We start from the raw sequence: 18,761 nt of genomic DNA on the forward strand, positions 1-18,761 counted from the left end.
ATTTATACAAAAAAAATGGTTCTGAAAATAAATGATCAGGACAAAGGTTTTTCAAAAAAAAAAATAATAATCGGAAGAAATTTAATCGTTCTCAAGGAAGAGATTCAAAGGAAAATATAATCGAGCTTTAAACGGTCGCATGACGGCTCAAAAAGCTTGACTTTAATGTGCACTCATTAGTCAAAAGTTTCGAAAGAAACACAGCAAAGATTTTCCCCACACAAAGCAATCTTCTTCCGCATGTAAAATTGATGTTTTAGTGAAGAAGTGATAAATGGTGATTGGTGGAAGGAATCCAATACGTGGTGCTGGTGTGTACTAAATGAAAATAGTCAATTTGTGTAAAGTGAAAACTCGCGGGGTGTTGGGTTTAATCACGCGTTGAGCCATTAATATATCCGTATAGAATCAATTATGGTGATGGAAGTATGACGACAGCAACCGGATGTTCCGAGTGGTGGTGTGCTCCAAAAGAGAGACAAGAAAGGTAAATCGGGTGGGTAAACACAATAGTAAATCCGATTTACTGTGAGAACATCACTGACGACGTGGAGGGACCCCTTTCAGGGCATGCACGATGGTTGTGGGTGGGAACTGTGAGCCCCAATTGTGGCGAGGAAATATTTGAATGGGGTATTTTCTATGTGTGTACAACCCCATCCAAATAGAGCTTCCAACCTGTTGATTATGCTCCGCACATAAAAGAGTCTCTATGTGACACAAAGAGTAAAAAGACTTTTGCCAGCACGAGAAAATCAATATTTTCGGGGAAATAAGAATTTCACCGAAAGATTTAACTTTCATCCCTTTTTCTTTCACCCCGTGACCGGCACCCACAAATTCCCCTCCACAAGAGTAAAATTAATTTTGCCCCCTTATCAATTTTCATGGAAATTCCTCGAGTATCAGCTCTTTATCGCCCCTCTCGCAGTACAACGCGTTTCCCTTCATTCTGCAATTATGTATACGATCGACCTCCATAAAGCCCCAAACACCGTCGCGCAGACAAACTTCCATTGGATGATTTACAGGGTTATCAGCTGGTGTGACAGTGATAAAAAGATTTTAATGAATTTCCCCTGTGAATTACCACGAAATTGTGGTTATTCCGAGGGCCAACGAAATAAATTTAAAGAGAGAGGGTGAACCACGGAAATTCAAAATGTTTCACGCACATCCTCCCTTAAACCCCTTTTGCGTGCTGCGTGTACCTCCTGGAACAAGTCCTCTCACATTGAATCCTTTCCGCTTTTACCGCAGCGAAAACAATTTGCCATGGCGCGAGGAACAAGAGGGCAAAATGGGTGAAATTGTTTGCAGGGCGATAAAGTAATTTTGTATGTATGGCAAACACAAACAAATAATCACGAGGGAAAAACTGATGAAAACACTTCACAGAATGAGACTTCAATATATTAGGCGGACTGTGGGCTGTGCACGAAGGGAGGTACCTCCCGGGAAAACACCTCTGCTGAAACATCCCCCACAGAGTCGGACAGATGTATTGTGGAGGAATTGTGAGTACGAGGAATTTCATATTGAACGCACAAAAAGGCTATTTTTATGTTTTCATCTCTGTTCTGCGAGTTCCAAATTAAGATTGATTGATGCCTATTGCGTATACTTTCTTACTGGGAGCTTGTGTTCAATTTGAGGTGAAAGTGCTCTTCATCGTTCTCTCAAAGAGATCTCGATAATCTCCCAACATTTTGCAATAACCATCGACATTTGCCAATTTTACAGAAAAAAAATGTATTTTCAGAGAAAAAGCTTAATGCTAAATATCTGGATTATATACATACAAATGTACATATATGTATCATTATTATATGTATGTTTCTAATGAGCTTTGCCAGAGCTTTGCCCCAATACACGACAAACATTTCTTTTCCACCCCATGCGGACTCCTTAATCATTTCTCCAATATTTTTTCACTCATTGAACAGGAATTCTAATATCATAATTCAATGCTTTCTGTAATATCGAACATATTAATCACTTCCGGCAGTGATAGCATGAAATAAGTCCATAAAGGTAATAGCATAATTTTTCTTTCATATCAATGCATCAATATTTATCACAAAACTACTTGTTTCCTTTTGATTAAAACTTTATAGAATTTATAAGGAAAAAGTTCAATTGGTTTTAGAACACCTTCAGGATGTTTTGTAAACTTCATTCGCCGATTTTTAACACACGTACAAGAGCTTGTTAAATGCACAACGTAAAACTTGCATGATAACAGTGAATAAAGGGCTCTTTTTTCCTAAAAACATAAATGACAGCTATTGTCCAACCCTCAGCCGCTAATTTCTCAAAACTTGAAAATACCACCATGCGTTTCCACTTGGGTTGCTAAAGGAAAATTTCAAAGAACACCCGCGAGGCAGAGAAGAGAAAAATTTGAAAACTCCCTCACCACTTGAAGCTGAAGATAAAGCCAAAAGTATGTAAATTAATTTGTGTCTCTTCTTGGTATTATTTTTTTTGTATATGGGCAGTGGGCAGGTATTAAAGAAGAGTCACCCTAATAGACTTCACTAATGATGTAACTTTGTGAAAAAGTTTTCAATCAAACTTTTCTGGAACAATTTACTTCTCATTTTTTTTTAAGGCATGCTAAAAATGCTCAAAAACCAATGAATTTAATAAAGAAGAACATGATGGCACCTCAAGGTGTTTATGTCCCAAAAAAAAATAGTCAAACATCCCGGAGAAAGTCCAATTCATTCAATCAACCCTATTCTGTATACATATTTAAGTACAACCGGGGCTGAAATGTGCTTGAAGGTGAAAATTAACGAAGAAATTATTTAATGAAAATTCATTCCCCCCCAAGTGTATACAGTCAGTGGTAAAAGACGGCAATAAATTTATTACGAATGGTATGGCAATGATTTATTAAATTTTTGTACCCCCGGTAGAGAAATAAATGATATAGGGGGCGGGGGCGGCCGGGTGTTTTATGAAATTCCAAAAATCTGTCTGTTTACCTAAAAGTCCGTTTGATGTGTTTTTTTTTTTTTTTTTGAAGTCCCCCCTAGGCTGCGGACTTCCATATAATATCGGCTTTGACTGTATGACAATAATGTTAACATAAAAGCATCAAAGCATACATTACTGCCATGCTATGGCATTTTACGTCAACTTTTACCCATAATCGGATTTACCTACAACAATTTTAAGGGCAGCAAATGAAATGATATTTCTCCGCATTGAGCCTTCTTTGTAATACCTCTACATTTTCTCCCCAATACTTTTATATATATGTAGGTAATATGTATGTATTTGTATACCTACTAAACCTACCAAACCACAGATAATAATAATTTTCTGATGTGTTCCCCTCAATCGTCATATTACATCACTTAGAACAATTTAATAGAAGAAATGTGATGAACACGAATAAAATATTAATGTAATACATGAAAGGTAAACATGGTGGGGGAATTTGTTTATTCTTTTTTTTAGGGGGTGGCACGAAACACTTTTTTGATATTTATTCTCTTCCCATTCAGAACCCTTGTTTGCGTCGCAATTTAAATTTATGAATTTCAAATTTGTGCAAAGATTTAAAATGCCATGTATATATTATTTTATATAATACAAAATAGATCTATCTATTGGGTAAATTGGATAAAAACCATTTTGAGAGCTTTGAGCTTTTCTGCGTCTTATACTTTATGTTTGGGTTAACTTTGGTTCTTTTGAAGAGGATCCCTTTTCCCACCCCATACTTCACCCCTTTTTCTCCACCACCCGGAAAAGGCGTGTGCAAGTGGGAAAAATGGTGATGGTATTTCCGCAAGAATATAATCCCCCAAGGGCTTTTTCGGATTCCCGCAACACGCAGCTTTACTAAAACTTATTGTAGTATATATCAATGTATAAAATTTTGTTTTGTCTCGATAAGATCAAAATTCACTCACAATTTATCCGTTTCATTGAACTTTCAAGGAATTATGTAAAAGACGTTTTGTATATTATACAGCTTTCGTACCTTGAGCTTTGGAGGTAAGAAAATATTATTACTTGATAAAAAATACCGGAATTTCAAAAACACTGAAAAGCTCTTTTTTCAATTTCAAAATATTCTTCTCTCTAGGTATGTGATTTTACATTGTAGTATTTTAAGAAAAGCTCCTTAGAGACTCAGATTTTGAGAATGTAGATACATAATGCCCACAAGCGACAAAGCTTTAAGCATACTAAGAGCTTTTTCCAAGTTTTCATGCATAAAGCTCCACACCGCTTCGTTCAACAGAGATTTCTTTCAATTTTCATCTCTTTTTCTGTGCTTTTTGTCGAAAATAAAATGTTTGGGATTGGTGATGGTCTTTTCGTAGATTAAATTCGCAGAATCTGTTAGGAGCATTACAAAATGTTCGAATATGGCTTTTATGTAGGTTAATGGTCCAACCAAAGAAGAGCACAAAAAAAAACCACATCACCAAATTGCTTTTCAATTCACAAAATTTCCACCCCCGCTGCCAATTTGGAAATTTAATGTTGTGGAATGAGAGAAAATATGTGGAACATTTGTGCATGAGAGTGTAATTTGAATAGGTGTGAAAATGTTTTATCTTCTATGGGATTTGCTGGGTGTGAAGTGCTCAAGTCTAGTCTCTTTGGCTATTATGTATTCAAAGCATGTGCATATGCGTTGAATGTGTTGTTTGAGCGAATCATCTCATTGGCACTCCGGAAGCAACGCCGTTTTTGCCCCACAACACATTCCTCGTGTGTACGGTGAATCCTCTCAACGCACCGAGGCGAGATTTTCCTGCCCCATCAATTTCCCTTTCGTGCCCCTCTATCATTTGTATTGGGGGGATTATAATAGGGAGAGCGTTTTTTTTCTCTATGCCCACGACGCAGGGATCTTTCGACGGGAATCACATACAGTGTGGCGCAGGAGAGAAGGAAAAATGAGTTGGGGAAAGGGGGAGGAAGTGTAGCGTGGCCCTAGGCGAGGGATGAGCCAACTAATCCTCCAAGAAAGGTGATTTAACAGACTCTTTTGGATGTCTTTTCGCACAGAGCGGAATTGTAACATTCGACGACATTTTCTTCTCCTTCAAATATATATATGGAGAAAATTGATATACCCATGGGGCAAACTGACTGGTGATGTCACATTTTGCCTCATAGCCATCGCATCGCATTTCACGCAATCTCAGCCTCACTCAATTTTCCACATGGTCTCAATTTTCACTGCTCTTCTGTAGCTCAAAAAATGTACAATTTTTTTATTCTCTTAAAACTCAAATTTTATCGTCTACGTCCATGAATATTCAAATATAATTTTTAAAATATTCTACCTATAGATTCTGTCTCGCCCAAAGGAGTTCGTGTGAATCCTAAAAAAAGGAGCTTTTATGCTGTGGCACGCTATGTATTTTTTAATATACGCAATGAATTCGATGGATTTCTCTGTAAAAGGATGAAGAGATATCTACATAAAACAGGAGAGTTGCTTCGCATAAAAATTGGCATCAGTTTACGTTGTTTTCTCTTAACGAGGAAAATGAGGAAAACCGTATATTATTTTGTCAGGGGACCTTCTAGCATCAGAAATATTATAAAACTAATTTAGAAAAAGTCTCTCGAAATTTAATAAAAGTTTCTAAATTAGTTTATAATTCATTTTCCGAATTTTCCATTGCTTCTGAATTCCAAGAAAAAATCCTACTACAGAACATTTTTTACTTTGATTCCTTTACCGTATTTAATTTCTCTTCAAGATTCTATGTATCAACACCAAAATTTTATCCTTTATTAAATCACCTAATTGGGATTTATTTCTCATGCTAGAACTTATCATTAAGTGATTACTTTGGCAACAAAACAATTTAACCTGCCCACCCACACGAAATCAATGCCTCAGGGGAATTTTGCTTTCAATTTGAGATTGTGACGAAAGGGATTTTATGTGGTTGCCCAGTACATTCTCTCCCAACTTTGTGTTATATATGCAACAAGTGCCTCACAAGCTTTCTGAGCTTTTCATGCAGATACATCCACCACCCCCCTCATACATTGCCCCAAGTGGACTGACACAATTTTATCCGAAGCTGAGATCAAATTTCACTTCCATTCTCCCCTCTTCCCTCGATTGGGTGATCATTTTGAAATGGTGTACGATGGATGTTTAATGTGAGCGAACAGTGTGTTTAATGGATTTGTCAGCCAAAAAAAAATGCTAATCTCCGTCGCTGAGGCAACGAGAAAGCTGGACTCTCTTCGGGCTTTGATATCAATACATTGACAGGGGGGAGGGACGTCGGAGTTTAATTTACTTCGCAACAGGTGGCTGATATCGATGCAATTTACAAGTCCTCGTCTCTTCCGTGCCTACATCTCCTCATCCCGCGTGTACCCACCCCGAAAGCTACATGGGGTGTTGTGAATTTTCCTTCCCACTCTGGTTCACATGGACCTGCCCTCCTGCCAGGATTTTGCTGTGTGCGTGAAATTAGCAATGTGGGAGAGACAATGTATCCGGTAGCAGAGGCGTCATCACCACCCACCGTCATCCACCTCTAATTTAGTCGTTCACCCCGGCTTTCGGCACAAACTATAGACTTTCCTCTCGCTCTGTATATTGAGTTGTGGGTTAATAATCCCCGGATAATTGGATCTGAAGTGTGGATTCTCTCGTTTACTTTGTAACATTATTTCTTGATGCTCCCCCCGTCTACATAAGGATAAGATGGAGTAACATCGCCTGATCCCTATGGCTCAAAAGGCACATTATGCGAATATATTGTTAGGTATGCCGTAAAAAATTGCTTTTATTGCTTTTTTATTTGAACAAATAAAGAATTATATAATTTTTCTCTTCCTAAAAAAAGAAATTTATGCCTTGTTTTCGGAATTTTTATAATCATGTTCAAAACAACAATAAATCCAATGATTTGTTGCTTATTCTAATCATTTTAATTGAACCAATAAAAAAGTAAAATTAGCTTTAAAGTTAATTTAAAGAAAAGAAAACGTCGAAAAACATACATATATTCTTCCTGAATAAAAAAAAGCTCCCAACTTTGGTGATGAAGCTCGATAAAGTTCAGTATAATTCCAACCACGAAGCCAAAGAGCAACAGGTACTTTATTAAATTTTAAATATTGTAATAATTAATAATTAACATTTAGTTTATGAACCACACACGTGGCAAACCAAGTGTTCAAATTTAAAAATAAAATTCATTATTTTATGCAATATTTCTTTCTTTACTTATATATTTTTCCACATATCTCGCAAATTAAACTTCCAACAGATTTTATTTTCAATTTAAACCAATTGCATTAGATGAACGAATACATTCATAATCTATTTAGACTCATGCAATTCAATAGAGGACGTAGCTATGCGAAGGAAGCATAAAATGGTGTGAAAATATTTGATTAGGCAGCAAATTAATTCTTCGCACTTCTATTCCCAATTAAAATGCTTCTTCATGGGACAAAATTAGCTCAATAAGATGAAAAAAAATCTCTGTTTCGGAATTTAATAACGTAGAATTTCATCCATGGGGAGACTCTAATGAAAAATCCTCCCTCTTGAGATCTTCAACACACACACCCTTAGATTTATTATGGAGTCAATTAATTTCCTCTACGGGGACTTTTATAGGGATTTCCCATGTTTCTTCCCTTTCTCTCCAACAACCATTTCCCAAAAAAAAATCTCAGTCCCGAATCTAAAGCTCGTCATTGGGTGAAGTAAAGCAAAAAAAATAAGAAAGAAAAGTCTAAGGAATTCGCATTGTTGGATATTCCTCTCAATCGATTTCGGTGTACACAATCTCACTCATTCTGCCATCTCTCTATGGTCCTTGGGCATGAAGAAAAAAATCTCCCCTTTTTTTCTACCTTGGGGCTGATAAGGTAAGAGTGGGGGATTACATTTGAATTCAGTACCTTATACATGGCGAAAGGAGAGCAAACAAAAAATAAAACACTTTAGTATTTTGTCAAGTCACTCTTCATCCCGAATTTACCTTTTTCCTTGCACCCACTCATCCACAGGTAAAGACAATCCCACCCCGTACCCCATGGTGGAAATGGAGCAAAGGATCCCGCAGAAAAAAAAGCTCCTAAGGACTAATTTTGAGAGTTTAATTTCGCACAAATTCCACATTTGACATGGAACATGCAAAAGTTCAGGGTGTGGGGGGGAGTGAACACAATGTGGGGAGTGAAAATCAGTGGGAAAAGTTGCTCAACAGGATGAGTGTAGGGGGAGGTGAAAAACGCAAAATCTGCTTTCGAAAGCACGCACTTTTCCCCCCACATCCATGGCGCTGTTGGCGCGTGATTGAAAATTCGAGTGTCTCCCTGAAATGCTGTAAAAGTTGAAAGCACATCATTATGTACAATAATACATACATTATCGTATAAATTCAAATTCTTTTCTCCCTGTAGTGTAGTTGTGGGAAGGCGAAAAGTGCCCATAAAGATGAGCTTTGCGGGAAAGAGAATGTGATGTGAAAAGCTGCGAGTAAACGCACGTCTACGAGGACGTGGAAACCATATATGCGGGGGGTAGAAGAGATGCTATGTGTATGTGTTGAAAAAGGGAATAATGATGATCCTCAACTTAACCATCATAGGTACAATGTTATCAAAGTCTCTATGGGGAAGTTTCATCGTGAAATTCATATCAAAAACTCAAACAATCTCTGCATGAGATTAATTTTATAAGTTTCATATTTTGAGCTTTTTGTTGTGAAGTTTATTATAAAATGAGAAGTTATACAAATCACACCTAGCAATTATGATAATATGAAAACTTTTTCCACTTTTATGAAATTTCAAATGAAGCTGAAGCTTTTCACCGATTTAATTCACGTTTACGCGGCATTTGTATTGATAGCTTGTTTGATAATCTTTTGTATGTTTCGAAATAGTTTATTTTCTCTCAATGAATAAAATAACATAATATTTATGAACAGAACTAGTAGAATCTAATCAAACAATTATTTTTTAATTGAAATAAAAAATCATCAAAAGGTCCAATTTTCCCACTAAAAGTTAAAAAAAAAACTATAAAAAAGTAATAAAATTAAGTGACAAAAATCTAAATAAATATCAATAAAATTTTTATTTTATACTATTTTTTTGTGTGTTTTGTAAAATTGATTTCCATTTAAAAGTTTCCACCATTTTCACGAGACTTTGAAAATAAAATTGATTTCGTTTATGGAAATAAACTTTTTTTTCGGGCATCGTGCGTATGGGAAATTGATGAAATTCGAATTTGAGGTAAATTTTCATATACTTTTTGCACAAAAGACGAAAATCGTGACTGCTTTATCTCCGGCGGAAAGGTGTGTTCACGCGAGGAGTAGGGGTGTGGGTGTATTTGACGAGGGGTGAAAAGAACAAAACTTTTCTCATTCTTTACCGCGACACTTTGACGAGAAATGGGTGTGATTATTCCAATCACTTTCTGTGTATAAAATCGGACAGAGTTATGATTCATGCAAATTATAACTCCAAAAGTGGAAAAAAATCATAAACTTGAGTTGTGAAAAGGAAATAAAAAAAACGGTGCAGGACGCAAAAAAGGATATCCCTGAATTTCCTGGAAGTCTTTCGCGTCAATGGATAGAGGGCAATTGAGAGAAAAACAGTGAGAAGTTATAAATTTTTCAAGATATTTTCTTGTTACTTTTGTATTTAAAAAAAAATGAAAAAAAATACGAGGAAGAGTTTCAATTTCCAATTGCCAATGATGTGGTTGAAATTCGATCGTTATATAATCTCCCCCTTTACATTATCTCTAGCAAGATTGATTTTATTGGTATAAATCTTCGTTATATATTCGGATCATTTCAAATCGACGGTTTGACAGTAAATTAGAAACTTTTGTATGATGAGAAATTTTGCAGATTATTAAAGAACTGATAAGGATAATAATCAATAAGGTCCTAAATAATCCTTAATCTTTCTTTTCGTTTTTCTTTCTTCTTCCAATCAACGTTTTTCTTTATGAATAAAAAAGAAAATCTAATGAATAGAAAACAAAAAAAATGGAAAATACAGAAAACTTCCTTTGGTCTCTTGAATACTTTTCCAAAGATTCATTATAATAGAACGAAAGTTCCAATTCTAAAGCCATTCTCTTGATTTTGATCTGCTGCAACATTTAATACCTGCTACACTTTATACAGTGTACAGGTAACAATAAAGACTGATTGAAAGGGCTCGCAAACTTCCATTTTAATCAAGAAATCCCCAAAAGCATTCCTCAATGGATCCCATTTTCTGGTTAGATGGAAAGATTTAATAATCCTGCCTCTATTTCTGCTTAATACATTTTGTCAATCACTGTTATGTCCTTCTAAGTTATGTATATATCTAAACAATGGACAGGAAAAGAATGGACAGCTGTCGAAAGTCCACGCATGATGAATGAAGGATATTTTTTATTGTTTGTGGGTGATGAGTTGCATTTTCCTTCCAAAGTATGGCTTTTTTGTTAAAGAGAAGGGGAAAATTGCCCGCTAATTAAATCGTTATATACCCCAAATGAAGGGACATCAACTTACTTTAGTTCGAAAACATATTAGTCTTAATGAAGAATAAATTATTTTTATTAAAATTTATTGAGAAATCGATTTTCTATGAATGATTAAAAAAATATTGAAACATAATGTATTGGGAAAGTTTCAATTTATGCTGCTTTTGTATTTTGATCAATTGAGCCTTAAATTTCTTCTTCTAAATGGTTTCTTTTAAACACTAATATTTAATAAGAAATTATTTTTCAATACCGAAAAGTCTCGGTTAAAATAAAAGAAAATTTCAATACGTACATATTGTAGCATTTTACGTTGAATTGAATTTCCAAGTTCCATTCTTTTTCAGCCACAACACTAAATCATGTATTTGTCTTTCGAATTTCGGCGCCTTGTCAAATATATAGATAATAAATGTGAGGAAAGAAGAAAAAAATCTCCTTTACATGAGGGTTGAGACTCCCGGGCACTTCAATGTATGGGAAAATTTATTGTGAAATCCTGGAAAATCTATTTTCGTTTCGCACACACACACTCTTCGCCATCATCCACCAGCTAAATAAAAACTTTCACTGCGCCAGCAAAAAGCTTCAGCGAGGAGCACGCTTCAGCTATATAGCCGACAGAAGCTCCAATATGCTACCCACTAGTTGATTTCCCCGAAAGTCAGGGGCACAAAATGAGGATTTAAAAAAATAATTCCACCAGTATTTTCATCTCTCTTAATCCTCACTCCTTCAAAAATATGTTTTTGCTCTTTTGAGCTTTTTTTTCTCGCATATTTCAAGTGAAAATGGAAAATATATCACACGCAAATTCAGTATAAATTCATTCTTTATCAGAATTTCTTTTTTTTTACTTCTCCCCAGAAAGATAGCTCAGAGTGATGACGAGAAAAAAAAAGTCGAAGAGAACTTCCCTCAAAAATTTACCTAATTTCCTCCAAGATAAAAAACAGCAAATATTAAAAAGATACAGAAAGGAAAATGACATGAAAATTGGAATGTAATTCAATTTGCAAATTTCTTCATTATAAAATCAGCCAAATTTTCACACAGAAATTTCTTATCTATATATTTGCAATGGAAATTGGGAATGAGAAGCTTTTTCCTGGCCAGCACAAGTAGCTTCAAAAAAAAAAGATCTAACACACACACTTCACTGTGAGAAGCAACAATTTTCACTGATTGAGGAGCCAACGAAAAAAAAGAACTAAATTCATTTGAGAGAGAAAAAAAGCACAAAAATCACGCATTTAACGTAAATTAATCCTCGTGACAGAGCAACCAAATCTCCCAAAATCCCCTCGCATCGGGAGGGAGACGCACAAGGTGCGGGGGAGGAGAGGCGAAGAAAAAAAAAAGCAGCTTGTCCCGGGAAGACTTGGGGTACACGGATACGTAAAATTACCTCTTAGTGCGTTCTACCGCTGTTCGCACACGACTAAAATTTATTGGAAATGCTGGAAAAGCACGCCAGAAGCTCATTCGATTGATAAGCGACACACACATTGCGCGTGACAGAGACGAAGAGCTTTTCCCACACCCACCCCACCGAAGACCCACCTCGGCTTCTCTTTTCTATGCTCCTTTCACTCTGGGGAGAACTAAATTAATCTCCCTCACATTTTGAGCTATCTACGTTGCTGGAGCTTTTACCCATTGAAAAGGAAAAGGACAAAACCCTCCGCAGTCTGGTGGACAAAATGCATTTCTAGCTTTTGATTCTTCACAGCTTTTGCATCCATATGCTGCACTCTCTATAACGTCCAACCACATTATTGCAATTAGCTCTCTGTGAGCTTAGGATGGGAATTTTCATTTTATCAACTCCACAGATATTTCCTGTGTTGAGTTTGACTTTGAAAATTTTCTCTTAGAGGGAAAAATATTTAATTATTTTATTCATTAAAATTAATGAAGGAATTCATAAAATCATACATATCTATTACAAATTATTAATAAATGTATTGCACACACGTAAAAGAGCTTTTGTGTGACCAAAAATTGCGAATGAAATAATTTTGCATATATATGTATGTATTTTATGTAATAAAAAGGATTTGAATGATTTTTTTGTTGTAATTTTGCAGAAATCAGAACCATTCAAAAAATGATTTTAAGCTTCAATGGAATATTGAAAAAAATAATAAATATTCATGAAAACGTATTGACTGACTACGCGAGCAATAAGTTAATAATTACAAAAATGAATGCATATTTTAACCTTCAAATACTCGGCGTGGTAGGTCCGCTAGTCCACATATTATTTTTTATATTATATGGTTTATGCTCAATGTTTCAAAAGATTCTGATTTTTTTATTCTATGTATATTAGTTTTACTGATTTATAAATTAATTAATGTGATATTAACCCTCCATACGTCATGAGGGGTAAGTGATCGACCCCAGAGTTTTATTTTATATTATTTTGCAATAATTTTTAACCCTTTCGCGTCCACGTGAAAAATTGAAATAGGATTTAGATTTAAAGAAAAACCGAAGATATTTTGAAATTTAGGTGGTAAACAGAAAAAAAACACAGCTAAAAAAACTCTAAAAATTAATTTCAATATTCTTTTAACGTTTCACTTATGTAGGTTAATTATTACGTTTCTTTTTCTTAGCAATCATTAAGGTCTGCCGATTCTTATGTACATAGTAAGGAATTTCTGAAAGTATTTTGTTTAATTTTAAACCTCGCATTACATTGCTATGAAGGGTAGGTGACTGATCCCAGAGCTCTATTTCGAGCTACTACGCCCTAATTTTCATGTATTTAAAACCTATCTTTTGGGAATAAGTTTCTTGGTTATCTGAGAAGATTGTATCAATATTACAGGTTTATCCGACCACTAGAAAAAAATTAATTGACAAAAATGTAAGAAGAGGGAATTCAAAAATCTCTTTTCTTGACCATTCTAACCTCAAAAAACTCATTGCAAAAATAATCAAAAAATTCATTTGAAAATTATTTTTGTGTTCTAAAAAGGACTAAAGACTTCTTATGGAGTACTCAGGAGTCTATTAATGCACATTTCACCGAAAGAATTTGATTATTTTACAAAAAATTCTATGGGGTCGGTCACCTACCCCATGGCAATGCGCGTAAGAGTTTTGGTCATGGCGTACGGACAGTTAAATACCTAATCAAAAAATTCTAATTTTCAAACTTTAAAAATAACTTTTCTTTTCATCAAACTTTAATTTACGAAAAATCTTGTCCATTTGTTTGTGTTTTATCCCTGGCATACGTAGGGTAAACAAGAAAATCGTAAAATAAGGATATTAATTCCGATTAATTCTAGAAATTAATAAATATAAAGTCTGTAAGATTTTTTTTTGAATGTAAAATGTATATACAAATCAATATAAACTGGAAAAAGGAATAAAAACGTATTTTAACTATTTAACTTTTAAATTTCTTTTAATATTATTGCAACCCTTCAGTTTCATCTAAAAATGTTCCAAAAAGTTTCCTTTCCTTGTAAAGATTTTTTTGAATGAATTTTCATTTAAGTAAAAATGTCTTTTTTTATTAAACAGAGAAATTCTCTTCTCAATTCAATTAAATCACATGTCGGAATAGTCGAATATGAACCACCATCCCCTATTTTTTTTTTCTTGGAAACTTCAAGATAAGATTGAAAAATATTGTTATTAGATTTTTCAAATTTTTATTTTAATCTGAAAAATTCCTCAAATCCTTTTTGAATTTCCCAGAAGAGCATAAAATGATGCTGCGCGCAATAAAACTTCTTCTCACTTTTGATTGCCGATGCTCCCATAAAAGATTATTTTCATTACTTCCCTTATTTTGAACGCTCATACCCAACATATTTTTTATGAGATTTTTTTTTATTGATTTTTGCACACAATTAATTCGCAATTTTTAACACGGAAGTCTCCCTTTCGGAGCTAAATGAAAAATCAACACAATTTCCACCTCTATTTCCGGCATTATCCGGTTGATTTAAATACATTTATTATGCTTTCATTCCAGGCAAAAAAAATAGATGGAACAGTATAAAGCGAAAGAACGGTAAGTAAAACTTACAGGCTGTGATTCTTTCTTTGTCAGTGAAATGTGAAGATGGCTGAAAATTGAGGATGGGCAAATTTTGAAGAGAGACTTACTCGCGCACCGAATCACAGCCAACGCGCAGAAATTTTGAAGAAAGCCTTAATCGTGGCGGGCGTTGGCTGTGATTCGGCTCACGAGTAAGTCTTTCCTCAAAATTTGCTCATCCTCAATTTTCAGCCATCTTCACATTTCACAGACAAAGAAAGAATCACAGCCCGTAAGTTTTACTTACCGTTCTTTCGCTTTATACTGTTCCATCCATGTTATATTTAATTTTTATCTTTGCAGTTTATATATATTTATCTTTACATTTTTATATGTATATATAATGTATATATCTATGCATTTATATGGGTAACTGGGGCAAAATGTTATATCGCAAGGTTCGGAAAATGGACTGAAAATGCATTTTCCCATTGAGATAGAAAGAAATCGTGTGAGACAAAGTTGTAGCCCAGAAAATTTCCTATAAGACAGTCGTCATTATAAAATTAAAATATTTTCTCAGTACATACCAAGGAAAATATGCTTCTCAATTAAAATTAACAAATTGCCCCATGTTCCCCTATATTTTACATTTCTTTTATAAGTGTATATATAAAACGCCCCGCTTCGCGGGGCTTGGTCTTATGCAACTGTTATGATTTGACATGTTAACTTTAAAACGCGATATCTCCGGAACGGCAACATAGATTTTCTTCATTTTTGGCATAATGAAAGATATTATAGTCAACTATAACATATCAAAATATGAAGCAATTCTATAAAGCGGTGCTCGAGATATTTATTGAAAACTCATCGAAAATTTTGTTTTCGATTTTAGCGCCACTTGCGGTCATTTCTTGAACTTGTGATGTTCCGAGCAGTTATAGGGCTCGTTAATATAAAGATATTTATAGAAAGAATGAAAGAAAGAAAAAGAAAGCTTTTGAGTCCGAGTTGATCAAAATCGGTCAAGCCGTTCTCGAGTTATGACCAATTTTCGATGAAAAATTGCAACGGCCATATTGGCTAAACGGCTTGGCCGATTTTCAAAAATGAGGTATCGTTGGGAAGGTCTTGATGGCATCTACAACATATAAAAATTTCAGATTTTTAGCTATTACAGGGGCTGAGATATAAGCAAAACAAAATTTTGAGGTTATTCAAAATGGCGGACGGGGGGTGGAGGGTGGGATTTGACTTCATAATCGAATGTCTTCCACCCGATATATGAACTTTGCCGTTGACCGCAAGTCTCTATCTATTACCGTTCTCTTGTAATTTAGCGAAAGGTTCCGGACGGCCGGACGGACGGCCGGACGGACGGACTGACCAATTTTTGGCGCATACGTTTTTTGGAATGTGGGGAACCTAATTCGTGGTGTGGCGCCCTGAATAGGGGGCGCCACAGGGCTTTGGTCAAATCCCCCAGTAACCTCCACCCTCGTTGTCCTCAACTAATTCTACAGAGCACTTTCACTGCGCAGCCACCCTCGACCAAGGCTGAGCTCCTACTGACTCTACTCTCATCATCCCCTCTTTACTACTCTCACATAATTACTCTCTCAGTGCTCTCCTATATTCTCTTGAGGATTCTCGTACTCTCTCTCACCTATTTGAGGGTTTGTAACCTGGGGGCATAAGCCGTTGCCGAGGGAAGGGCAGCCGTTACAGTTACCGCCAATCTAAGGGTACTCACTCTATGAGCTAGGTTAATATTCGCTGGATAGTGAGTCGGGCGCTACAGTGGTCATCCCAAGTTTGAGCCTGATCTGATGACTATGCATTTTGGAGTGTACACAGAAGCTGTGCTTCTTTGAAGAAAGAATCACAGCTAAAAGAAGAGGAATATTTATATGCTAACCAACGACTTTATTGAATCAATTTTTCTTCTTACATAATATCTAAATTAAATTATAAAATAATTCTTTTGTTTTTTGTTAAAAGGAAAGATGTTCTAAAAGAAGAGATCCTGTGGGATGGTATTGCTGTGTTTTTGGAGATCTTTGTCTCAATAATTCTCTGATTCTTTGCAATCCGTATCCTCCCGGAAGAACTTTAAAAATTCTTTTGATTCTTCTTGAAATAATTCCACCAGCAATACCACCCCCCCTCCCCCCCGATGTTTGTGTGTGTGTTTAATCGCTCACATCGACGTCATCCTTTATTTCCGGATGTTTAGCTCTGTGCTTAACGAGACCACTGCGACTGGTGTATGCCTTGGAGCAGAGCTTGCACTTGAAGGGTTTCTCACCTGTGTGGGAGTATCGGTGCACTTTGAGTACGGAGGACCATTTGAAGCGTCTGTGGCACACATCGCACTCCCATTTTGCCTCTCCCGTGTGCACCAAGCGATGCCGTGCGAGGCTGTTGCACCTGCTGAAGCAAATCCCACATTCCTGACACATATAGGGCTTAATGTTGAAGTGCTGCCTCTTGTGGATGACCACCTCCCCCTTGCGCGTGAAGCGCTTGAAGCATATGTCGCATTCAAAGCCCTTTTCACCCGTGTGGCATATGCTGTGCTTCTTGAGGTCGCATCGAAACCGGAAGTGTTTGTCGCAGATTTCACACGTAAAATGCGTTTCCTTCTCCCCGGAGCGTGCCATGTCGTCGCATAGCTTATTCTCGCGATAATGCTCAATCATATCATCGGGAAATTCATGCGTAAAATCACATCGAATGCAGCAAAATAGGGGATCTCCGAGCTTTTTGTGCATCTCTATGAGATGATTCTTCAGCAAATCCATACTCTCGTGCAATTTATCGCAAACGTAGCATCTGTAGCCCTCCGCAAATTCCTCAGTCAACTCATTTTTCACCTCGGTACGCCCTTCTGTGCCTCCCGGACGTCGACGATCCTCTTCCAGGAGCAAATTCTCAGCTCCGGGCATTCCTTTGCACCGCCCACTGAGAACGTGAATCCGAAGGTGTTTGGACTTGAGGAAAGCCACGCCGCAGCTCTTGCAGGAGAAGACTTTGCCAATCTTGGAATTGTGGAGGACTTTTTGATCTTCCAGCACGTGCGTCCGGAGGTGTCGCATCAACTTACTCGGAGACTCCACGTGTACCCCGCACTGCTTGCAACGATATTTCTTTGCACGGTACTTCTTACCAGATGTCTCTTGTTCCTCAACTTCTTCTGTTTCTTCCTCCCCCATGTCGACTTCTTCATCCTCCTGCAGTGGCTCCTCAAACTCATCCTTGATTTCCTCAACGAGATACTCCACATCATTGTCCGATATCATGGAATCATCCTCCTGCAGAATGATCGTAGTAATCTCCGGATCGTATTTCTCCTCCAGCACAACATCATCATCCCCCTCTAGATAATCCACATTGGTGCTCGTTTGAGCAAGCGTCCCCAGGAGGGTTTCATTGGAAGTCTCACAGCGTTCCCGGAAAACCTGAATGTTCGTCAGTTGCGCTGCACACATACGACAAATTGACTGTGGCAACCCATCATGCGGGGAGTACTGCAGGTCAGGATTGAGAGAAAATTCAATTATTTCCCATCTTTCCCGGGAAGAAAAGCTCTGAAAAACTCACCCGAATATTTGTGATGCTTGTGAAAACTTGCCAGAACTTCAATCCTTTGCTAATTTTATCACCCAAATACACATCCTGCTCCTTCGTCAAACACAGTCGACACACTTTTCCACTAGCTATCAGTGCTTCTGACATTTTTTCATTCAATAATTTAATTTTTATCCAAAAATTTAGATTTTTTTCTGTGTGAAAATGCTAAAAATCAAAACAAACTTTCCCAAATATATTTATTTTAACTTTCCAATACATTTCCAGTTTTCCAGACATTGAATGGAATATCGGGAAAGTTCCATGATTTGAAAATTTGTAACGTTTTTTATGCTCAGCATATTCCAGATTTTCTAGATTAACATTCGGAGGATTTGGCTGGCCAAATCGACATTTTTCAATTCGTCACAGAATAAAATCTCTTAAAAATATTGTGATAATTTCTACATCTGTGTGTAGGGAAGTTCCATTACTTCAAGATCGTCGAAAGACAACTTGCAAAAACATTTTCTTTTGAAAGAAAATGAAGGTCAAACGTTTGAGGTTAGAAACCTCGTTCAGGAATCTTCTTCAGGGCAATTCTAAAGTGCACTCCTCCCTAAGTTATTATAGCCCATAGTAACTCCCAAAAAT

The 18,761-nt window shown here is 36.3% G+C and overlaps 2 protein-coding genes across 2 annotated transcripts in view; both read right to left on the reverse strand.

Annotated features, from left to right (window-relative positions):
* The window catches only part of LOC129786399 (voltage-dependent calcium channel type A subunit alpha-1), an 82,171-nt gene extending 71,309 nt beyond the window's left edge, over positions 1–10,862 (reverse strand). Inside the window, exon 1 of the mRNA XM_055821383.1 lies at positions 10,824–10,862. The gene's annotated coding sequence lies outside the window, so the exon portion shown is untranslated. The remainder of the gene's footprint in view (positions 1–10,823) is intronic.
* Positions 10,863–16,442: 5,580 nt separating this feature from the next.
* Positions 16,443–18,385, reverse strand: LOC129786464 (zinc finger protein 595-like). The gene is made up of 2 exons (XM_055821530.1): positions 18,141–18,385; positions 16,443–18,067 (listed from the first exon to the last, which is right to left on the reverse strand). The coding sequence occupies exons 1-2, from the start codon at positions 18,273–18,275 to the stop codon at positions 16,730–16,732; spliced, it is 1,473 nt and encodes a 490-aa protein (XP_055677505.1). The 5' UTR covers positions 18,276–18,385; the 3' UTR covers positions 16,443–16,729.
* Between the last annotated feature and the right edge of the window lie 376 nt (positions 18,386–18,761).

The sequence above is a fragment of the Lutzomyia longipalpis genome, chromosome 1 (assembly GCF_024334085.1).
Source record: "Lutzomyia longipalpis isolate SR_M1_2022 chromosome 1, ASM2433408v1".
Lineage (NCBI taxonomy): Eukaryota > Metazoa > Arthropoda > Insecta > Diptera > Psychodidae > Lutzomyia > Lutzomyia longipalpis.

Coding starts and splice junctions, on each gene's coding strand:
- LOC129786464 (XM_055821530.1), bottom strand. CDS start 18,275: ATGTCAGAAGCACTGATAGCTAGTGGAAAAGTGTGTCGACTGTGTTTG. Junction 18,068..18,140: donor CAAGCATCACAAATATTCGG/GTGAGTTTTTCA, acceptor CCTGACCTGCAG/TACTCCCCGCATGATGGGTT.